This window comes from Vicugna pacos, chromosome 4, assembly GCF_048564905.1.
Source record: "Vicugna pacos chromosome 4, VicPac4, whole genome shotgun sequence".
NCBI lineage: Eukaryota > Metazoa > Chordata > Mammalia > Artiodactyla > Camelidae > Vicugna > Vicugna pacos.
In genome coordinates this window covers 53,025,190-53,048,368 of record NC_132990.1, presented here as the reverse complement: position 1 = coordinate 53,048,368, position 23,179 = coordinate 53,025,190, and the positions used below count along the sequence as shown (strand labels likewise).

The following is a 23,179-nucleotide window of genomic DNA, read 5'->3' as shown; positions in this document are numbered from 1 at the left end:
AAAGTGGTTATAAAGCAGGGGTGTGGGTAGGTGAGGGTCTCCTGATTTTTCTAGATTCACAGTCACCTTGAATTAACTGGAAGGTTCAGATGCACCCATCTGAAATATTTCTGACAAAATTGTGTGTGCTTTAAATTTTTGTAAATTGAATCTTAGTTTATATGCACCAGGGTAGTTGCTACTTCAAAACTGTGATACCTTTGCAAATTGAATAACCTTTTGTACCCCATTTAGGGAAATCTTGGATCAAGGTATTGCCAATCTAGATAAATTTCCTGGAACTTCCAAGTTATAAAATCACTTTCTGTTTAAACTATTTTGAGTTGAATTTATGACATTTGATATGAAAAGTTGTAATACATCACCAAGTGTAGTGCTTGCCATAGGTTTCCAGTAGATACTTTAAATTTTTTTAGACTAGTGATTTCTCTTTTTATTCCTAAACATATATTTCTTTCTATAATTTTAATCAGGAGTTACAGCAAATGCTCAAGTGCCTTTGTAGCACTGATTGAAATTAAATGAGTTACATTTAAAGCCGTCAGTACAGTGCCTGGCATGTAGGATTTCTATGTCAGAACTAGCCATTATGGTTCTTACAATGCTTTTATCTTCCAGTTTGTTAATGTGGTGAATTGTATTCATTCATGGACTAATTCTGCTTATTCATCTAATTCTAATAGGTCATTTTCTCATATTGACTAACTTGGGTTTTAAAATTTCTTTTGGAGCCAACTGGGTCTTATATTTTGTCAGGGTTTCACCCCTATCTTCTGGAACACATTTTCCTCTTATAATTTTTCACATGTCCCCTGTTGTTTATTTGCATGCTTTCTCTTTTTCCTCTCAGTCTGACTTGCCAAATATTTGCCTATCTTATTGATCTTTTAGTAGAACAGCTATTGCGTTGTTTGTTGGTCAAATCTAATTTTTGCTGATTCATCAATTTCTGTTTCTTTGAAATAAGTTTGTTCCTTCTGCCGTATTAGTGTTTTTCTGGCTTCTTGATATGCAGTGTTCTCATTTTGTTAAAGTCTAATAGTTTCTGCTTTACTTGCCCCCCACCCTTTGAAACCCAAGAGTAATTCCACCAAAGTACAAAGTATCATCCTGTACATAACTTGCTGCTTATAAGGAACCTCACTTCTCAGTGCGAAGTTCAGATTGTCACCACCCGCACGCACTGACCAAACTCAGCATCTCTAAAAATGGTCAACTTGACATAGCACGTTTCATGATGAGATGTAATGTGGATTGCCCAGCACTACTCAGAACTAAATTCTAACAACAATGTTAAATGTGAAGCTAATCAAGCCCTTTGATCAAACTTCTTATTAATGTGGTGGCTAGAGGACAAGTTAAACGGCACTACAAGGAGACAGTCACAGATTGTCGGTCATTCTTTAACCTGGTCTCTTCACAAGGTAATTACCAGCTGACCTTGTCTCTCTTCACAAGTTAACTGCACGAAGAAATTTTGGAACTTTTCACTTTGTGGGACTTTTTTCTTTCTTTTTGCATTGGAGTGAGCTGGGGGCAGTTAAAAATTAAAAGAGGCTTAAGAGACATTAACCAAATGCTATGTGTGAGCTTGATTTGAACAAAGTAACTGTAAAAGACACATTTGGGGCATAAATAGAGAAATTTGAATAGGGACTGAATATTAAGTGATGCTAAGAAATTATTATTTTGTTAGATGCCAAAATGGTATTGTGATTACATAGAAAGTCCCTATTGAGATACACATACTGACATATTTAGAGGTGAAGGATCACAATATCTGGGAATTATTTCAAAGTGCTATAGGAATATGGCTAATGTGAACAATTATTACACTTAGATGATCAGTATAGTGAGGTCTATTTGTTTACTTCTATGTGTGCTTGCAATTTCTCATAATAAAAAGCTAAAAAAATAAGAGAGATAATCAGTATATTTACCTTTCTTCCCCAACAGACAAGAACGTTAGCACGCACTACATCTTTTCCTATGTGTCGCCCTCTAGTTTAAACAAATAAGTAGACCGCTTCTCATCTTTCTGTTTATGTGTGTATGTGAATCCCAGTAACTTTCGCCCTCTCTTATTCCCTTTCTAGGGTGGTTGCACAGTCCACCTCAAAGATAAAGGTTTATGTGTCCTTGAATACACAAATAATTTATAGTGCTGGACCTGGCAGCCTCTTGGTCCCTGGATTTTCTTCATCTCTAAGGCTTGCCACTCTACTGTTTCATTGTTATGTTTTAATCATGACTGGGTATTTTTCTCTCAGCCTTTGCATGTCCTCTTCACAGATTTCTATTGCTTCTGGTAGAAAGTTCCATTGGTTTAAAAACCTCTGCTGCATGTACTCTTGGCAGCCTAACCTTCCTCCTTTATAATTGTACCCAGCATGTCCCTGTGCTCCAGCAATTCTGGACTTACTGCAGCCCCCACAGGGGAGTGCTAATTGGTGCAGACCAATCGTGGTGGTCTCTTTTCCTTAATCCAGTGATTAGTGTGGGCATGAATGCGTGGCATGTCTGGCCAAGGAGATGTCAGAGACATCTGAGGAGAATGGAGATTGCCTGAAAGAGACACTTTGGAAGTTTGGGGGGAAATTTCCCCTGAGGATGTTCTTTCATCTTAAGGTGGGTGATATATTGAGAACAGGAAGAGAGCTAGTTTGAGCAAAAAACCCACACCCAGGGTCTGAGCCAAATGAGCCGCAGAGAAATGGGACTAGGGCTCTAATTATGTTGTTCCCTTGGTTGCTTAACCTTTGGATTTCTTGTTATCGGATTCAATAAACTGCCTTATTGGTTGAAGCCAATTTACATTGGGATTTTCTGATTTTTGCTACTGAAGACTATCATGATTATGAGCACTTCTTCTGTCACAGCAGCCCACCCTTTTTTGCACTGAGTTCGGGGCAGTGTAGAAGGACAAATGGTCCAACCTAATTTTTTAAATGAAGATTTAGCAAGATGAATTAAAAAGTAGTAACCAACCTGAATTTCATAAGACAGTTATTAGAATTTTAAAGTTTTATAAACCTACATAATACATATAACTTGAGGACCATGTATGGTTGCTAGAAGTGATTGCATTACATTTTCTTTGTGATGATAGAATAGTGGGAAGAAATGAAATGATGAGCAGAGCCAAGCCCACCTTCCCTGTTGGAGGTGAGCCGAAAATAAGCCACCTATTTTGTAGAAATACAGAAACAAAAAGGCTTGTTGAGTGTTTACTGTATGCCAGAAACTGCTGAAAGCTAGTCATGAGTTTTCTAATTTAATCCTCACATCAGCTTTTAACAGTAGACACCCCACGAGGCTGTGAGTTCAACTTGCGTTGCAATTCAGCCAGTCACAGGATAAGATTCTGGGTTTGATTTTTTTTTTTTTTTTTTTTTAGCAATATCAGCCTTGTGGCTACAGGAGACAAGGATCTTCCTCAGAGCACACATAGGAGATTTCAGATCATTTACGGAGCACATAACCCAGGAATTTAAATTCCTTGAGTTCATCATTTCCTTTCCCCACTTTGTCCAGTGACATGAGGAGCAATTAGCCGATCTCATTATGTTCATTAGTTTGCCGAAAGTGTTCAAAAGTATCACATACAAAGTCACCCAGCCCCCTTGCTTCTTACAAGAGGCTAATTAGGAGTACCCAGTAGCGATGTTGCTCATCTCTATTGCCAGGTCATGCCATAGACTATCAGTGTTCTCCTGATTACATAAGATAGATTTATTAGCATCTTTAAATATAATCAGATTAAAGAGACAATTCCAGAAACTCGAGAACCAATTCAGAAAACTCATTTTCAAAATTCTGTTTCTTTAGAACCATTCTTTGTATCAAAGTTCTCCAGAGAAACAGAACCAGCATGATGACATAAAGAGAGAGAAAGAAATTCATTATGGGAAATTGGTTCATGTGATTATGGAAGCTGAGAAGTCCCCAGATCTGCAGTCAGCAAGCTGCTGTAGTTTTGTGTGTAATTTAATGGTGGAATTTTAGTCTGAGTCTGAAGACCTGAGAACCACACGAGTTAATAGTGTGAATTCCATTCCGAAAGCATGCATGTTCTAGATCCAAGGAGAGCTGATGTTTCAGAGTGAGACAGAAGGCAGGAAAGACAGATGGCTTAGGACAAACAACCAGGCAGGAGGAGTTCCCTCTTTTTAAAGGAAGTTCAGCCTTTTTGTTCTATTCAGCTTTCCGTTGATTGGACGAGGGTCACTCACATTAGGGAGGACAATCTATTTCACTCAGTCTGCTGAATCTATGTTGATCTCATCCAATATCACCCTCACAGACATACCCAGATTAATATTTGACCAAATGTCTGGGCTGTCTATGGCTCCGTCAAGTTAATACCTAAAATTAACCATCGCAGCACAGGTAGTTGCTAAATTATTTCCATTTTACAGGTGAGTAAACCAAGCCTTGGCAGGCTTGATTTCCCTAAGCTCACACAAGTATAGATGAATTTACAATAGGATTGAATTTATAGTCTCCTTACAAAACTCATGTAACTGTTATTTCACCCACCTGACTGCAGTATGGACCCAGGTTGCAGTAGCTAGGAAGGCAATAATCCAATCTTCTCTCTTCTATTATATTACACTTTCCATGATAATTGAGGTTGGATGTGATAAGTGTCCCTACGATTTTTCAGTTTGGTTAGCTCAACGCATAATAGTAAAAGACAGGCTAGTCCAAAGACAGAGGGCCTTGCAGATACTTTAATTGATAACACTACATGCACAGAAAGAAAAATTCAGACCAAGCAGAGGTGTGTTCTGGCATCAGTGAGAAAGATTTGGTGAATGTCCACCACTGAGAAAAACTAGATCAGAGAAGAAAATCCACCCGTAGAGGGAATCTAATTGAGTCAACCACAGAAAATCCATCTTAGCCGTGGGACCTGGACCGTGCACAGGCTTTTCCCACGGCCAATTCAAATAGCCATATATACTCTTCAACTTTATTTTTGAAATTCTGTGCTCACCAAGCAACTAACAAGTTAAGTAACAAAATGGTTCTCTAGACATCTCAATTATAAGACAGGGTATGGGTACGGGATAGCAAATTCTGAACACAAATTAGTGATGATTCCACCATCAATTAATAAATGCTTTTTAAGTTGATACATGGTATGATAAGGCTAATATTTGAAAATGTATTTACATGCTTTTCTCTTTGCATTTCTTTGCTCTGCTTTTCCTGGTTCTATCTGAAACCATGGGTAACGATTAGCCAAATGCATTTCACCTGCCTTCAGTAATCAAGGTCGTTTTAAGACTTGCACGTCCTCCAAGCAGCATGGTGCCTAAACACTAAGATGTTTGCCTGAGTTGTTGTCCAGAAACTTAGACTCAGCTGTGTCTAGTTTGAGTTGAGCTGATTAAGACCGGGGAGCACCGTCCCCCTCCAACGGGGCACATGCCTGTGTCCTCTCAGTGACCTTCTGAACGCGCAAAGGCCTGTAGCTTAGTTACACCTGTGCAGAACCACGATTATCGCACCTTTTCCCAATCACCTTTCCCCACGTTCCCCACACCTCAGACCGCCCTGCCTCCTTATTGGTTAGCCCAGAACTACCCCAGCCCCTTGTCTTCAGCGAGTCGGATTTGGGATTGGTTCTTCCGCTTTCCTGCTTGGCTGCGTTGCGAATAAGCCGTGTCTTTGCTGCAAGCGTTGGTGTCCCGGCAGTTTGGCTGTGCGTGGGGCGAGCCGAGCCAGCCAGGAGGTAAGTCCAGGGCGGCTTGTGCCTGTGATTCGTGGGCCCCTTGCCGGTCCTGAGAGCTTGGGCACAAGGCCAAGCAGCTGCCTGGTCCGTTTTTTCCAGGGACCATCCCCTGGATTTCCCTGGTGAGGTGTCACTCACCTTTGGTACTTAGTTTCATTTTGCAGCATATAAACAAACAAACAAAAAATGGTTTTGGGGGATTGGGTTTGGAAGATGTGTTTTGGGTGAGTAACTGTTGCCGAAAGATTGGCCCCCGTCCCTGATAAGCCAAATAACTCAGAGAAAAGGTCTTGGAACTTAGAAGAAAAGGCAATTTTATTGCTTTGCCGGGCAAAGGGGACTCACAACCGGCTAGTGTCTTCAAAACTGTGAACCCACCTTGGAGATGGGGTGGGGTGGTTATATAGCCATAGCTCAAACAATACAGCATCGATAACAATCAACAGAATCACTCTCTCATCAGAAGACAGAATGGAGTCATGATGCCTCCAGGCGACCAGTTAGCAGTTAGATTTCTTTATCTTGTAAGCACTCAAGGTGTGGTCTTCTTGGTAATTCAGGCTATTTTGTAAGCCAGTGGTCCTGTGACCTTCTCCTTGGAGATGAACCCAGAGACCAAGCATGACTATTAAGTTCAATTCCTGGAATAAAGTAGAAACAGTAAGATCAATAGCTTTAGTTTTAACAATGGGCCTGAAGCTGTGAGTAGCAACTGGTCAGTCAGGTCAGTTGACTGTTTTAAAGGCAAGCATAAGAATAAGCAACCTGTTAGCCCAAGTGCGGCCATTTTATTAATCCTCCTTCACAACCTCATTAAAGTGAACGCAATCCTGACCAAGTTGTGGGTTGGAGGCTCACGTGGTGGGATCTGGGCAGGCAATGTAAAAGGTCACGACTGTGGAGGCACTCGGTTAGAGGCTGGGGGCTTTGGGGGGCTTGTTTGTTCTGGTCTTGTTGGCCCATGTCTTTCCACGTCTGATTGTCTTAATTGTTAAGAACTGGCCGTTGGGGATTGAGTTTATTGGTGCGTGTAGCAAGGACCTGCAGAGAGATTTCATTGCTACAGCTTTCAGGAGTCAAAGCTCCTTCAAAATGGGAAATGCTAATTCAGTTCCCCCTCGTAGCCCTCCTGGCTGCATTGTCCAAACTGGGTGCCTTTCAGTTATAAGTCCATGGAAAAGAAAGAAACAAGTGTTATTTTTTTATTTCTTATTTTTGTAACACTGCATGGCCAGGAGATCTTTTAGACTCTGGAGCAAAATAGCCTAAAAATGATTCCTTAAGTTGCAATCCAATCTTGCAAGTAGATTTATTTTATAAACTAGAAGAAAAATGGGATGAAATACCTTTTGTACAATCTTTTGTGTTATTGTGTCAGAATAAACCTGTGCAAAGAAAATGTAAGATTATGGCCCAGCAGGAAGGGAAGGCAAAGAAACCTGTTTTACTTGATTCTAATAAAAAGGAGGCCTTGCTGTTAATTCAGTCTCAGGCTCTGCTCCTCCCCCACCCCCACAGCCAACACCTGAGCCACAGCCTCAGGCTCATCGCCAAACCCTTCCCCCAACCCCACCCGCCGCCAGTCTCTGAGGGTCGAGAAATAGGAGACAGAGGTGGTCTCCCTCTCTCATACCGGCCGGGGAGCTACCCAAACTCAGGTGGGGCAGTATTCCTTCAGGCAAGAGCCCACTGGGGGATTTAAATGCTGAAACTTGGGCAGCAATGGTATTGATCTGGGTCCACTCCCCCTTTTCAATTTCAAATTTACTTAATTGGAAGAATAATATGCCAGTTTACAGAGATGACCCAAAGGGAATGGAAAACCTTTTTTTCTTCAGTTTCTTGCAGCCCACAACCCAACCTGGGCAGCTGATTGAGTTTATTAAATATCCTTATTTCACAAGACTGTCGGATGGTGCTGGATAAAGCCAGGGAGGAGGCAGGTGGGCTTCATGCAGAAACCCTGGCGGCCCGGTACAGGATGCCAAAAGTGTAGCTGGACCAACAGTGGATCCTAATTGGAATGTAATGCTGGGGAGAGGCCAAACCTTGAACCCTATCCAGGTCGCATTCTTAAAGGGATTGTGAAGAAGGGCACCAGCACAAAGAAGCCTCAATAAAGAACAGGAGGTAAAGAGAAACCAAATGAAGATCCTTCAGAATTTCTAGAAAGGGTCGTTAGAGCACATAGGCATATGCAGATATAGACCCTGAGGCCCCAGAGAATTTAAAGATGGTGAATATGACTTTCATTGGTCAGAACTCCCCTGATACACAGAGGAAAGTGCTAAAAGGTGGGAGGGGCTTTAGGAATGCTGATGTCTCATCTTGTTGAAACTGCCTTCAAAATTTTTAATGGCAGAGACCAGACTCAGGAAAAAGGATCAACAGAGAATGAAACAGGCCACTCTGCTGGCAGCTGCCTTAACACAGGGGAGAGCTGGACCAAATTGAGGACCCCTACGAGGGACTCAGCAAAAGGTAGGAGGCCCCAGACTTCCACTTAAGTGGGTCACCCAATGTTGGGTGCCATTCTGGCTTTCAGTTCTACAGGTACATAAAGCACTTTCTTGCCCCAGGACATTTGTACATGTTGTTCCCTTGGCCTCATTCTTTTCCTACTTGGTCTAGTCACCTCCTACTCATTCTAATGTATACATCAGTTTTAAGAAGATATAGCACTCTGTCTTTCCCCATCTAAATCAGGTCTCCCTCCAAAGCACTAAGTGATTTGTGGTGGTTCTCGTTTTCTTCCACTTGACTCTAAATTCCCTGATGGGGGGAAGTAGGTCAATTTTGTGGCATATTCCCAGTTTTTAACATGAGTCTTGACACATAATAGATGCTCATTAAATTCTTAACAATTGTATGGCTCGATCTGGATCAAGAACTCGGATGCAAGCAAGAGATTTGGGGTTGATTACAAAATTCCTATCGTAGTAAGTGACAGGTTAGTTCCAGCACACATCTGGAATTCTGTAGGGCAAGAATGGTGCACCAGCCTTAACGTAACCTATTCCCTAAAACAGACTAGGGCAATGTGGTCTTTGCGTCTTCCTCCAAGTTTCTTAACATCCTTGAGAGGTGCTGGTAGTTGATGATAATAGGGAAATCAAGGGGCTTTTTGAAACAAAAATGGTACTCCTGGCTTTTCTGCTCTTTAAATTATTCGTGTTGCCTGCGCCTTCTCCTTCTACGTGCGGGATTATGCCCGCTGGTGTTCTCTGATTCAGTACAGCTGCATACGGCCTTCTGTCTGGCAGCCTCAGAAGCAGATCTCTAGAACTTACCAAGAGAGGCACCCACATGTTGTAACTGCCGAGTGCCATTTCCTCCGCCTTACTATTTCTGTAACTAAATACATTTCTTTTTCATCTACCTTTAGGCCTCATTCAAACTTCTCTTCACTTCCAAGTGAGTGATAGTTTCTTTCGGGCCAGTTAAGTGCAAGACTGGAATCAATCTGTTTGACGAACTGTTACTGTTTTGCTCCATCAGGTCCTGTTCTGGGTGAGGAATCAGAGAAATGAAAGGTGTCATAAACACCCTGAGGGGCTGATGGTCTCACAGGTTGCTATGACCGCGTATTTTATAAGCCCTTTTGTTGTGATAGTGACCATCTAAGTGATAGTCCTACTTAGACAGAGGGCTTTGTCCTTGGGCAGGAGGCCCATGTAGAGGGGTCCCTAGTCCTGAGAAATGAATCCCGGATGGCAGGCTTAAGAGATCCACGTGAGGCCTGTGAAGTAACTTGGGGCTAAATAAGGAAACACACGAGGGTTGCCTTGTGCTGATGGAAAGAATCAGACCCTCAGTGATGTCGGGTGTGAGTCCAGAGATGGTGCTTAGTTCCAGGTGCCCAGTGTGGTGGTCCATGGAGCATCATTCACTGACTCATGTACCAGTAACTGCCCCCCATCCCCAAGGCCAGGAAATTGGGGTCTGTGGCCAGAGATCTCAGAACACTTTAAACAGGTACTTCCAGCTCCAAACCAGAGAGAAGAGTAGAAGGGTAACAATCACTCTGTGAACTCACATTCCTGGAAATACCACCTGGCAGTCAGACATGGAGATGATCTCCCATTGTGATGAGACACGGGTAATGTAAAATCAATACAGTCTGCCAGTGTTTTTCAGAATGTCTTATAAACAATGAAACAAAATTGAGCTCTCATTGCTGTTACAAAAGAATCATAAATATATATATATATGTAGAAAATGGATCACTCGGAACTTGGGCAACATTATATGGGACGGGAAGGCTCTGAGCTTGCAAATTACTCCCTCTCATAAGCAGAATGCCTCGTTCTCATGATGTGCTTTTGTCACCTACACTGTCCTCTGAGGCTCCTAACGAGGTAGATGATGTTGGAAAACCCTCTGAAAAGATGTGGCTTGGCTTGGAGGTATCTTGATGGAGTGGAAAGAGTGGAATTTGGAGTCAGGCAGATTCTAATACTAGTCCTGGTGTGTATAGCAGTACCTTGGGACGGTCACAGCTTCTCTGGGCTCACTGTTTTGAGAGCAACAAATGGTGGATGTGAAAGCACATGGCCTGGTATCTGGGACCAGCGGAGCTTTCAACACGTTCCTTTCTTGCCCGCTTCCCCAACATTTAGTCAGACATCACTCAAACGACGTGTGTGAGTGTGTACATATGTAAGTGTAAGTAAGTTGATGCCAGAATGAGATGCGGGACTAGGGGAAGTTTTAGCAGTGGTAACTTTGGTTCCTAAAAATGCCTATTGGGCTGAAGACAAAGGGAGCTTGCTAGGCATCCAGAATGTGCTTCTGAGTGTCTTAATTTCAAGAATTCTTTTACAGTGCCTAAACACACTCTTCCTCTCTTTCTCTTTTTTTTTTTCTTTCTCTTTTTCTCTCATGAAAGGACATGTCAATCATGCATCCATTGGGATTTCTCAGTGGCCATGGAAATGAAAAGGCTAAACATTTACTGAGGTCAAAGTCATTGTGACTCTTCAAATAACTTTGCCCAGCAGATGAAGCTTAAAACAAAGGACAATGAGCCAAAATACATTTTGTGATAACTTTTTTTCTTTAGAAAAAAAAATATGTACAAAAAAAGCTAAGAAGAACCAACATGGAAGTGTCAAGAAAACATTCTGATAGGTACAGACAAGGGGGCTCCTTTTCTCAAAGGAGTTACAGGTTAGTTATTACCATGCTAGAAAAATGAGATGCAAGTAAAATTCAAGAACAATTAAAAGCCAGAAAGTCAAGCTGTTGCTCGGGGCTCCGGGTTGTAGATGCTCATACCCTTTCTGTAAAATAATACTGTGCAAACTGTAAAATATTCATTTCATATAAAGTCCATACAATATGATATACAAAACTGAGTTGACAGGGGAAGCTGGTAGTGGCTTTTCTTTTTTTGCTTTTTCTTTTTGGAAAGAAGGCTTCAGGGTCATCTGCCAGCCCCAAGGACTTGACTGCAGAAAGATCTTGAATTAAATGGGAGAGGCCATTATCTAAGACACACCCAGGATTCCCTGCCAATTGTTTGTGTAACCTAAGTGATTTTTATTAGTACATTAACTTAGAATGCAATCACATGTTAAGAGACCAGAACACAAAGTTCCTTTTCAAATCAGTATTTCTTTCTACACAGTTGATTTTGAGATTTACCATTAACCAACACTGCCGTCCCTGCAATTCAAAAGTTTCATTAAAATTCAAAAATTCCAGAGGAGGCAGCCACCGTGGTAATAAAAGATTAAAGTGAATTATTATATTAATTTTATTTCTGTGTCTATAAAACTGAAGAAAGAAGGCTGGTGTACAAATATCACAAAACAACATCAACCATTGAATAAATGCGGTTCTTCAATGCACACCTGAACAAGAAGAAAAATTTGTGTAAAATTCTGGCATAAATATATTAAAGCTGACCAAAAAAAAAAAAAAAAACCAAAATCAGGGCAAGCTACATCACTTCCTCATACAAAAAATGTACAAAACATTAGCCTCTAACTAGATAAACATAATACTTGTCTTCACAGTTTGACATCAAGTAACTGTGTGTCTTGAAGTATCGAATTGGAGGGTGATTAAAAAAAAACAAAACAAAACAGCTTGTGAGCCGTCAGCCGTCTCAGGTAACTTCGGTCATGGAGGCAGAGTGATTCTGCAGACATAAGCAGATAAAACGTTAGTCGGGGTGACTGACCGGTGCACTCTCTCCCCTGGATATCCCTTCCTTTCTTGTCTCACGTTCACACAGGCGCTTGCTTCTCCCTGATACTCTCCCAAGGCCCCTCAAACTGTTAGCTCTTGAATTCAACCTTCCTAATTTTTCAGCCACAGTAAGATCATCTGTCTTAGATTATCCTTAACTATACTCTATTAGGAACATTCAAAGATCTCAAAGTAACTTCAGCTGCATCCGCATCTTTTAAAAAAAATGTTGTGGCTTTAATATTGAACAGTTTTAATATTTGAAAAATTTCCGTATGATATATTCTGAGTGATTTTGGTTTAAGGTGTCTTTGAACTTCTAAAGAATGTGGTCTGTGTGATCTAGATTCTTCTTAAAACCTCTTGATCTGCTCTATAGTCTTGCACATGGTCTATTTTTAATGTTTCATGTTTTGAGGAGGATTATATATAATGTGGCTTAAATCAGCCTTATTAATCATCTGTATCTTTATTTTGTTTGCTTATTACTGAGAAGTGTTAAAATTTATGACCGCAGCTTTGTCCACTTTCCCTTGTGATTCTATCAACTTTGATGATGGGGCTTGTTCACAGAGTAGGACATGAGATTTATGTTATATTCTTGAGAACTCAACTATGAATTTTAGAAACTGAGAATTTTGTACCTCTAATTCGGGTTTCGGTTCTGGCTTGCATCTGTCCATCCATCTAACATTTATGTGACACTTAGTGAATCCCAGGGAATATGGAGAATAAAAAAGACATGGTTCATAGGGTTCTGATCCTCCACGATCTGTATCAAGGGGGAGGCGGGTGTCAGGGGACTCTATGGGCATTAACTCTGAGGAGCAGTCACGTGAGGGTGCTTTGGCCCAAGCTTGGAATTCTGGAAAGGCCTCAGATTTCATCCAGATGAAGTGATTCACATGGATATAAAGATACATGCACAGACTTGAAGTTCAACTACTGCCTGTAGTGAACAATAAATTGTATTAAAAAAAAAACCTTTTATCTATATTGTCAACAGTAGGTTTTGAAACCCTGTTGGGCACTTCATTTTTCAATGTAAGTGGAGTCCCCATGGTCAACTATGAATGGTCCTGAGGGAAAGGAGAGAAGGCTGGAGAAGTCTCGACACAGAAGTGATGCTCGAGCAGTGTTGGGTAGAAGGGCGGAGTGGAGAGGGGGTGCTCGTAGACCAGGACGTTGAGGGCACAGTGGACAGCGAGTGTTTACAAGGACAGCCTGACATGTTTGTGGAACTCGGCAAACACTGCAGTTTGTCTTTTGACTTCACCTTTGTCGCTAGTTGCTTCATCTCAGAAACAGAACCACTCTGACCTCACCAGGTAAAAGAACACGATAGGGAAGAAAAACTCGGGGGGTCTATTTCACCGTTTCATTACTGAGCTAACTTGTCATTCAGCCTGCATTAACTGTAGATGAGTGAACCAGTAATACACTTTTCAGAATTTTATTTCTGATTAGATCAACTTAAAACTCTCACCTTAATACAGGTGAAGGGAAAGCAAACTAAATACTTGGCACTGGGTTTAATGGAGAACCCTAAATATTTTTCCTAAGATGAAAACTGCTTTTTTTTTCCTGATTCAGTCATAAGGTTAGAATTCATTAAATGTGAAATAGGATAGTTTCTCAGGTGTCTGACAATTAATAATCTTTAAATAGTGAAATATTTTATACTTATAAGTACACGATAATTCCAAGGAGAGGGGATTGGCTTTTCTCTCGTACTTTGTAAAAATAAGGAAACGCCCAACACAACAAGGTGTCAAGGGAAACAGACAGTTACAGGAGAGCAACGCTGTAGCGGGACTCAGCTACCTACAAAAAGTGGCATGAGAATAAAAACCCTGTTTTACTACGAGTTACCCCTGCTTCATCTGCTTAAAGAACCACTCACCCCAGCTCTCCCACTCGCTGTGTGGCCTTGGGCAGGTGATGACGCCCTCATACTCCTGTCTCTGTGAAATGGCAACTATCTTGTTGATTCAGTAAGTTCTTGTTCAAAAACAAATACATTCGTAAAGCACCCAACTGTCCCAGGTAAGTCAGTGCCTGAAACCATCTTTCAGGGCCCCTTCCAGTTGGCGAGTCTTCTCCACCGCTTTCCCTGTCTTAGAATAAATTTTTTCTTCCTTTGTATTCACAAAGCACTTTGTGCCTCTGATTTGGCATGCAGTATTATAATGATTCATTTATATACACCTTTCCTGATCATCTGTGAGTTCCTTGAAACAAGGTCTGTGTGGCTAATTATTTTTTTCATCTTGGCTGTGAAGCAAGGTCCTGGTGTAAGTAAGTGATCAGTAAGTACTGTTACACTGAGTTTTTCACTGTCATCAAAATAGATCCAAAAGGACACTTAGTTACCTTTTTTTTTTTAAATGTGCTTCCAGTCTACATCTATCCTGGATGTAAACCTTTTTCTTTCCAAATGTCCTAGTTACTAAATCAGATTGGCCTCTCACAGGATTGGACTAAATTTCACAAATATGCTATTACATTGGATGTCATGTTGTCCTGAAGCAGCTGGGGTTTAAGTCAGACACCACTAAGAACTTCCTGAGGAGTCCCGATGGCCAAGCCACAGAATGAATCCAGGACTAACTGAGGGAAGTTGTTGGGGCCGTTTCCTCCTATGTTGATGGTGCTGGGTGGGCTCTGCTACGTCCTGTTCCTGGCAGGGGAATGGGGTGGCCGACCTCCCAAGGTGAGCGGCCGTGAGTCTGGGCTTGGTTCGCTAAAACACTTGACTGTACCTGTGCACTTAAGGTTTCCAGAGGGCTTTCTATCCTTGGGAAAGCCATCAGGGGTACTCCACGGGGGTCCTCGGGTTTGGGTTTGGAAGGAGATCCTTGTGTTCCTTTAAAGTTATGGACCACACACATTCCCTGCAGGATGAGGGGAAAGAAGGTTGGGTCAGACTGCAGCCACCAAGGCTCGGCCGTCTCTGAGGTTGGCAGGTCCTTCCCTTAGAATCAATGCATAGTGACGTTTTCCTTTGAGCCAGTGGGCAGGGACCATGGAAAGACCTTGGCCATGGTCCAGTGTGTCTGCCAAGCACATTCGAGCTGCTGCGGGAGCATCTGTTTGATCACTAGATGGCCAGTGATAATCAATCCACCCCATTGAGCCTGTTTCTTCACCTGTAAAATGGGAATAATACTTACCTCGTAGACTTGGAACCATTAACACAGTGAATGTAAACCAACTCATCACAGCTGTGTGTCCGGCATTGTCTTGAGGGTGTTCCCTTATTTAACACACTCAACAATCTACAAGGGAGGTATTATCAACTTAGGTAAGGAGGCAGAGAATTTAGGTAACTTGCCCAAGTTTAGAGATTTAAACTCAATAGCCTCTAATTCATACCACTATGGTATTTTGCCTCTGAATAAGTACCAAACATAGAGCAAATATTCAATATTAGTCTTAACTTATCTAAGATCACCCTTAAATTATGACTATTTCTTGAGATTAAGTAAGTCATTAGTGGCACTTCTGCTTCCATTAAAAACCTTCCCCTTTAAATGACTACCCACTTTATTTCCTACTGAGGCTCCGTCGTAACTGACTGTGTCCTTACCCTCTTCTGTCTCTTCCATATTCTCTCTCCATTTTTCTGCATCTTAGTTTCTATACCCAGTGCCTTTGAATCCTTCCAGTCGCTCCTCAAGGCCTCAGAACACTGATGTGAATATTCTCTGCCTGGCTTTCCTCCATCTCCCTGTCCAGCTCTGCTTCAACGCCCTCCACTCAGGAAATGGGAGAGTGGAGGGGGCAGGCGCTCTGGGGTGGAGAGACCCAAGTCACGTTCATGGCTTACTGGGTCGGGAGGCCATCGGGCAAGTTACTTAATCTTTGAACCTCACTTTCCTCATCTATAAAATGAGGCTAAGAATACTCTTAGGGCAAGATAAACGAAGAAACAAGAAATAAATGAACACACACACAGATTGGTTACCAGAGGGGAAGCGGGATGTGGGGGGGGCAAAATAGGTAAAGGGGGGGTCAACTGTACGGTGACAGATGGAAACCAGACTCTGGGTAGTGAGCATTCTGTATCCAGAAGTCAAATTATCGTGTTGTACACAGGAAACTTACGTAATATTATAAACCAGTTACCTCAGGAAAAAAACATACTGTTAGGGTTGTCCGGGGAGCACACGATATGGTATATATAATATAAAATATATACAAAATGTAGGTCAGGTAGTAATTGCTCATCTTAAAGTTCTCTCCCCCGCAGCCCCACCTGCATCTTGTTCATGGGAAACACGTGAGGTTGCACGTGCAGATCCAGGGGCAGACAGTGTGGTCTGTCCCCTGCCAGAGCAACGCACTAGCAGGCAGGGTCTTACAGAAAGATCAGTGGTGGAAAACACATTTCGACACTTGCCGCCAATTGGGATGGCAGTGCGAGATCAAACAGGAGCTAAGTGGGAGGGAACAGCTGCAAGTTACAGAGAACACAAGGTTAAGGTTAAAGCGGAATTTCTATGTGGGGCCTTGGCAAACACAAAGTTTTCAGGTTTCAGCCCATAAAGACCCCGTGGAATGGCTTGGGACAGCCAGCACTTTGCTTTCTCTCTAGCGGGGGAGGGCTGGATCCATGACTGAGGAACAGCAAAAGGGCTTGGCTTTGCTTTGGAGCCCAAGCCTTCCTCTGTGCCCCAATGATCTCCTTGAAAAGCCTCTCTTCTTTTCAAGTCACATGCGTTCTCTTCCTCTTCAAAAAAAAATGAGTTTAGGAAAACAGCCTCTGAGGTTTTAATATCTCAGGATCATCTCGGCACCACTCTGCCTGCTGCTTCACCCAGAGAACTGGCATTTAATTCCCTCGCCTTTCACTTTAGAATGAATGACTCCACCCATTAAAAATAACTGAATTAGTATAGAGCTTGCCAGTTAATTTTCTGAGTAAACGCGAGCATTTCCTGTGTGTTTCTTACCAGGTCAAAAAGTTGGGAAACTCTTGAGTTAGAGGTTGGGAGAGGCATCTGTGTATTGTATATGTTGGGGAGGACAGATGTACAAAGTCTCTGCATGGGAGGGGGACAGGACAGGGAGGAGTTAGGTCACAGGCCTGTAAAATCCATCTACATGTGATGCCAGGCTTAATCGGTGCTTTAGACCAGAAAGGGCAGTCTGGGAGGAAGGACACCCAGACTGTGGTGGCCTCTGTCTCCTAGGGGAAGCTTGCTGAATATTATCTGGAGATTCATTTCATGGACAACGTGAGGCTCCAGGCCTACTGATTGACTGTAAATCCTTCTGGGCGTATTTTAAATCTTTGAAGATAATTTAAAAAGCTGCACTTCTATGGTGTGCCCATACAGTGGAATACTACACAGCAAGAAAAAGGGTTACTGATACATGCTTATGACATGGATGAACCTCAAAAATTATGCTGGGTGAAGGATGCTAGAAAAAGAATACATGGAATATTGTATGATTCCATTTATATTAAATCCTAGAAAAGGTAAACTAATATAGAGTGACAGATGATCAGTGGTTCCTTAGGAATGAGGGGAAGGAAAGGGTAGGAGTGAAGGATGTATCTTTACGTCAAGTTGATGAAATTATACACTTCATGAGCCGTATATTGTATGCCTATCATACCTCAAATCTATTAACCCCCTCCCCCAAAAATCCCCCAAACCCAAACAAAGCCCAAAAAAGAATAAAAAAAAAACCAAGTAATAAGAATTAACCAAAACCCTTCTCCAGGAAGAGTGTTACACGTGGTTGAGAAGCTGCCTGTAGTGGAAGTAAGATGCCCAGGAGGCATGTTCAGGTAACAGGCCTGACAAGTCTGGATGTGGTTAGCGGAGGGGTTTCCTACTTCTGGGTGGGATATGCAAGTCTGGCCAGGGCTGGTTCTTGAAATGCTGGACAAGGAGCTGCCTGCTTCCACCAGTACTTTGTTCTCTGTTCTTCCTTAAGCAGCAGTTAGCTTATGCTCCCAGTGTGTCCTGAACAAATATTTAAAGAACTATGGGCTGAAGGTACTAGTCTGCCCAGCCCCAAGCCCAGGACTGCAGGAAGTGGAGCAACCCTATCCCGGACCGCAGAGGGAATAGGCAGTCGTGTTTGCGAAGGAAAGGGGACCTGATTCTGGAAGAATAACTGTAACTCACAAGGGTGGGGCCAGAGGAACTTGGACAAAGACTGTAGAGCCTGGGAAGCCTGACTAGCTGGGATCCCGGGCGGCCTCTCAGAGGGCACAAGAGGGACAAAGCAGGAAGAGGGAGGCTGACCTACCAGAAACAGGGCCACAGCGGTGCCCAGGATGAAGCCCGCAATCACGTCGGAGCAGTGGTTCCGATACTCAGAGACCCGGTTGAGGCCCGTCAGGAAGGCTGTGCAGAGGGTCCCGAGGCACAGCACCGGCTTGGCCAGTCGGCTGCTCTTGGTCTTGATTGTGCTTGTAACGTACATCTGAAACAGGCCAGAGACCGGTGTGTGACCGGGCAGCCTCTGCACACGGGGCGTGTACGCACGTGCCCGCACACGCACCAGCACACGCAAACCCCAACGCAAGAATGACGAACGAGTGTACATGGGTCATGGTGCTTCGTTCTCTGGTGGGCCCGGGAACAGAAATGACAGGGACCCAGTGACTGCATAACGATCGGGTTCAAAATACGCAGTTTTTACGCAACGAATTAAAGAATCACTCAGGGAGTTAGAAACCCACATAAGAGTCTCAAATGACAAATCTTCTATGAGAATGAACTTTATGGAGAAGATCAGCCGGGTCACTGGCAAAACATTTCACTTTTGGTGTCCCCCATAGTCTTAGCTGATTTTTCATTCTTCCAATGAATATGAAAGGGTTGGCTGATTTGGTTGATTGACGGAATTAGAACTTCCAAACCAGTGTCACACAAATAGGTTTCAGTTATGCTCAGAAGTTGAGTCTTACATGCCTTGGTTTAGCCGTGATCCGCTCTATCCATTCATTTACACTAGGATATTTTAAAGATTTTTCTGTGTGGGCCACACATAACACATGAAGGGTTGGGAAGACCTAATGTAAATAAAGGATGACGCAATTGATGATACCTGAGATGCGGACTGTTCCTATTCCACTGTGAGGATGTGGGGAAGACTCTTGAGTATTTCATAGGCTCAGTTACCAAATGTGTGTGTCTCTGGTGGCTTAGCGTCAGGAAGATGTGCCTCTTTCAAGCAAGTAAACACTCTCATATAAGCTTTGGTAATGGTTACAAGAAACCACTAGAGGGCGTTATTGACCCACCATCTCTTAACAAATGTGACAAATGAGTTTGCAACCCAGAAAAATAGTATGCCAATACTTAGATGACAGTCTCTCATGTGTTTGTAAGGCCTGAGCACCTGTGAGTTCACACAGATGCATTTCAAAGTATTACAGTGGAAACTTCTCACTTCCTAGAATGATCCTTCAATGCTGGTGTGAATACACGAAGATGGGATTCTCTTTATTGTGTGTAACAGATACCCTCCAAAACTGATGAGATCAGAGTTGCATAAGTCAGAGCATGTCATTACACCACTCTGAGGCTGTGCAGGAAATGCTACTTAACATTTATGCCAGATACTTAGTTTTTCATGCTTCTATTTTTTTTTTTAAACCTGCATCCTTTATAAATCTTTCCTTACAAACTATTAAGAACACGGGCCTATGGTTAGTTAGTACTCTTCACAGTATTAACTAGTCCTTAGGAAATCCTTGTTGACTAACTTCTGAAAGCACTTCACACATAATAGGGGCTCAGAAAACATTGACACAGTTGGGATCTTGTGTCAGGGTTTATCTGATCATTGTCTGCAGGGCATGGCTTGAATTGGATTATATCTGAATCCTTGAAAATGTGCTATAGCAGCAACTATTCTTAGATAACTATACTTCTTTCTTCCTAAAACAAATTTATATCTTATTTGATGAGACAGTAGTTTATTATGAGTAACAGATTTATTTCTATAGTGGTGTTGTGAAAATCAATTTCACACAGCAATGACTTGAGTCTGATTAGAAATACAGAAAAAGGTGCAAGAGTATATGGCTTCATATAACTTAGGTTCCAGATCATTTAGGACAAACCAATATTTTGAAAACTGGAAGCTATGACAAATGCCAGAGAAGACAGTTTAAAAAAGACCTGGCATCGATTTTTTTTTTTTTTTAGTTGGGGGAGAGGGTAAAGCTAAATAAAACCTCACTGAGCTACAACAGATCTGTTTTGTAAATTGAGGCTTCTATATTACTTATGTTCATGTTTCCTTAATGTGGGGGTAGCCGAAGTCATGTCTGTCACCTGTTTATTAAAGAGTAGATCTAAAAGAAATAATTAGACTTTGGGAAACTGATGGTTGGCAAATTGATCCTATAGATGGGAAAATGGGCCAAAAAGGAACCATTGTTTTAAAGAGAATATTCAGCAATTTCTCTTAGACTCTATTAAACAGATAAGACCTATAGTCAGGCGCCTTTTCCCACCCTGAGTGCACGTATTTGGGGTGATGGCGGGAACAATCTTGCATCAGAAGTGGACTCCGTAGACAGTGCAGTTACTGCCACTGTGGGGGATGGGAACGTGCTCCCTGGGGCTGGGGCGAGGCACACTTAGTCTCTGGGAAGAATGCAGAGCGTGAAAGGGGTCTTTCCTCTGCCTTCTCTCATCTTTCATTGAGAATCACCAGAGTGTCATAATCTGAATATAAAATAAGTTGAAGGGAAAGGGGTGTTTTCAGCCCATAGTCCTTCATCCACAGGTAAAGGCACAGGGTATCTGGCAGTGGAAACTGCGCTGATCCCTCTCCTTCTATACTCTTGGTTTTAAGGAAGTAGAGGCCAGACAAAGATGAAACGAGGTCATTTCTAAGCAGATGCAATTAAAGTGTAGGAAAAAAAGATGGACACCATCGTTTCGTTTATTTTCAGAAGTGAGACGTGCTTTGGGCTTTCTCTGTCATGAGAGCAAAACATTTAGAACATTATACCCAAGTCGGGGCAGTCAAAGCCCATGTGATCTGGGGAGCAATAAGAAGTAAACTTTCGGGTGTTGGGGGTCTTGTAAGGTCACCCGTCTGTCCTGGTAAAGTGATTGAGGAGAATGTCCGGAGGAGCAGAGGAGAGCTGTGTCTCTATCTCAGGTCTGCTGTGTGCCCGGCAGCCGTTCACACGAGGCCCACGCCTGCAAACTTGTACACAAGTGTGAGAAATGTGTGCTGTTCTGGAATCAACCAAAACTTGGGCAAAGAGTGCTGTTGTAGGCAATAATAGGATCCCATACCCAGTGCCAGGAGCCAGGGTCTCAGCTCTGACTGCGTTCTTAGCTATTCTCTGGGCCTCAGTTTCTGCATCTGTGAAATGGGAGGATTTGACTAAGTGATTAGCAACAGTCTTTAACATCCCCTGGCCAGTCTTCCATTGGGATGTTGGGGGAGGGGTGGGCAATAGTATGATATAACAAAGGAGAAACATTGGGATATGACTTTAAAGATCACTATAAGTGACTGTAATGAAAGAACAGGGGGTGAGGCTGGCAGAGACCCATCAGCCAAAACTGGACTCGGGAGAGACGGCAAGACGTGCATACTCACCGTGGCGTATAAGGCGGAGTAAATGCTCAGAGCAGCGTGCTTGGAGGGGAAGGACCTCCGAGCCTTCTCTATCACTCCCAGGTCCCCAGTGCAGATGTTCCCGCTGCTGATGAACTGCTGGTGCGCCCGGCAGTCACCGCTGGTGTAGTTAGGCTTGCACACCGTCAGGAAGTACGGCGTCAGGTGCCCCGTGACCACTTGTCCGGCATTTACAAAGATGTCAGTAGCAAAAAGCCCAAAAGCAAATACCCCTATAAGGAGATTTAAAATAATTAGGAATGTTGACGTACACCATTGACAGGTTTTGTCCCTGAGAGGAAGTCACAGTGGTGGAAGTCCATGACCGTCTATCAAGTGGTCCTCCCCAGTCAAACTGTCCCCTCACGCGTGTCTTTCCAGGGAATGGTGCCTGCTTCCCAAATCACTGTTCCTTCCAAACTGACACAGTCAGGCTGTTGTTAGCATTTTATTATTTTGTATAAGTAAATTAGAAGCAGCATGTTGGAAGGAATTTGAATTTTGAAGTCATACAGAGCTGGGCTCCGGTCCCACCTTTGGTGGCTTACCCACAGGGTAAGTTATTTACCTTCCCTGAGTTTTGGTACCCTTATCACCAAGTGGTTGGGGGGAGTGATACCTCAGAAAGGAGTTGGAAAGATGAAACAAAATTTGTGCAAAATACCCACTAGGGTGCCTGGCATTAAGCAGTTACTCAACATCACTTCTCTTTCCTTCTATAGAAAATATCTTCTCCCTGGTCCTGTTGGAAATGTAAACACTCCTTGGAGGAGTTATCATGGCAGATGAGAGAGAATGAGGTTGTTAGGGAACTGTCCCTAAAAGAGAGAAAAAAGATCATTCCAGAAACCTTGATTGAACTGGATGTTTCATTTGACATTGGAAACAGAAAATGAGGAAGAAGGGTGTTAACGCACTAATGTTGATTGTTTCCATTTCCTAATATAAATGCCTGTAACAAATTATCACCAACTGAGTGGCTTGAAACAATACAAATTTATCCTTTTACAGTTCTGGAGGTCAGAGGTCCAAAACAGGTTTCATTGGGCTAAGGTCAAAGTGTTGGCCGAGGTGTGCTCTTCCTGGAAGCACCTGAGTGGAATTCGCTCCTCGCCTTCCCCAGCTTCCTGCCTTCATTACTTGACTTGCGCCCTCCCTGCATCATATCCTATGAGCTCTGCTTCCATCGTTACGTTTCCTTCCCTGACTTTCACTCTCTTGCTTTCCTTTTATAAAGACCTTTTTGTACATTGGGTCCGCCTGAATAATCTCAAGATGCTTAATCTAATCACACTTGTAAGCTGCCTTTTGTCACATAAGGGAACATATCTGCAGTTCCCAGGGGTTACGGCATAGACATTTTGGGGTGGGGAAGGCATTATTTTGCCTACCATGCTGACTTGGCCATTTGGCCAAGTACCCTGTGGGTAGGCTACACTTTCTGGATTTTATCTGTTCTCTGGTAAATTCCACAGTATTACAGGATTACCCCAAACAAGCTTGAACATGGATAAGCAGAATTTCTTATAGAAAGTTGCAGCACTGAATTGTTTCAAAGGCTATACATGCATCTATAGATTATCTGTGGACTATTTATTGTCTGTTTAACACATCAAGAGCAGTTGTGCAGAG

At 42.7% G+C, this 23,179-nt stretch overlaps 1 protein-coding gene and 1 long non-coding RNA gene across 7 annotated transcripts in view; one reads left to right on the top strand and one right to left on the bottom strand.

Annotated features, from left to right (window-relative positions):
* Positions 1-7,524: 7,524 nt before the first annotated feature.
* Positions 7,525-23,179, top strand: part of LOC116280326 (uncharacterized) — a 91,972-nt gene continuing 76,317 nt past the window's right edge. Inside the window, exons 1-2 of the long non-coding RNA XR_012072131.1 lie at positions 7,525-7,870; positions 8,103-8,221. This is a non-coding gene — a long non-coding RNA (uncharacterized lncRNA). The remainder of the gene's footprint in view (positions 7,871-8,102; positions 8,222-23,179) is intronic.
* The window catches only part of PLPPR1 (phospholipid phosphatase related 1), a 505,983-nt gene continuing 493,664 nt past the window's right edge, over positions 10,861-23,179 (bottom strand). For all 6 annotated transcript variants that reach the window (XM_072959836.1, XM_072959837.1, XM_072959839.1 and 3 more), the window contains 4 exons: positions 21,530-21,780; positions 18,203-18,379; positions 14,698-14,829; positions 10,861-11,885 (listed from right to left, as the gene is read on the bottom strand). In XM_072959836.1, the coding sequence (XP_072815937.1) occupies positions 11,853-11,885; positions 14,698-14,829; positions 18,203-18,379; positions 21,530-21,780 (593 nt within the window). In that variant the 3' untranslated portion in view covers positions 10,861-11,852. The remainder of the gene's footprint in view (positions 11,886-14,697; positions 14,830-18,202; positions 18,380-21,529; positions 21,781-23,179) is intronic.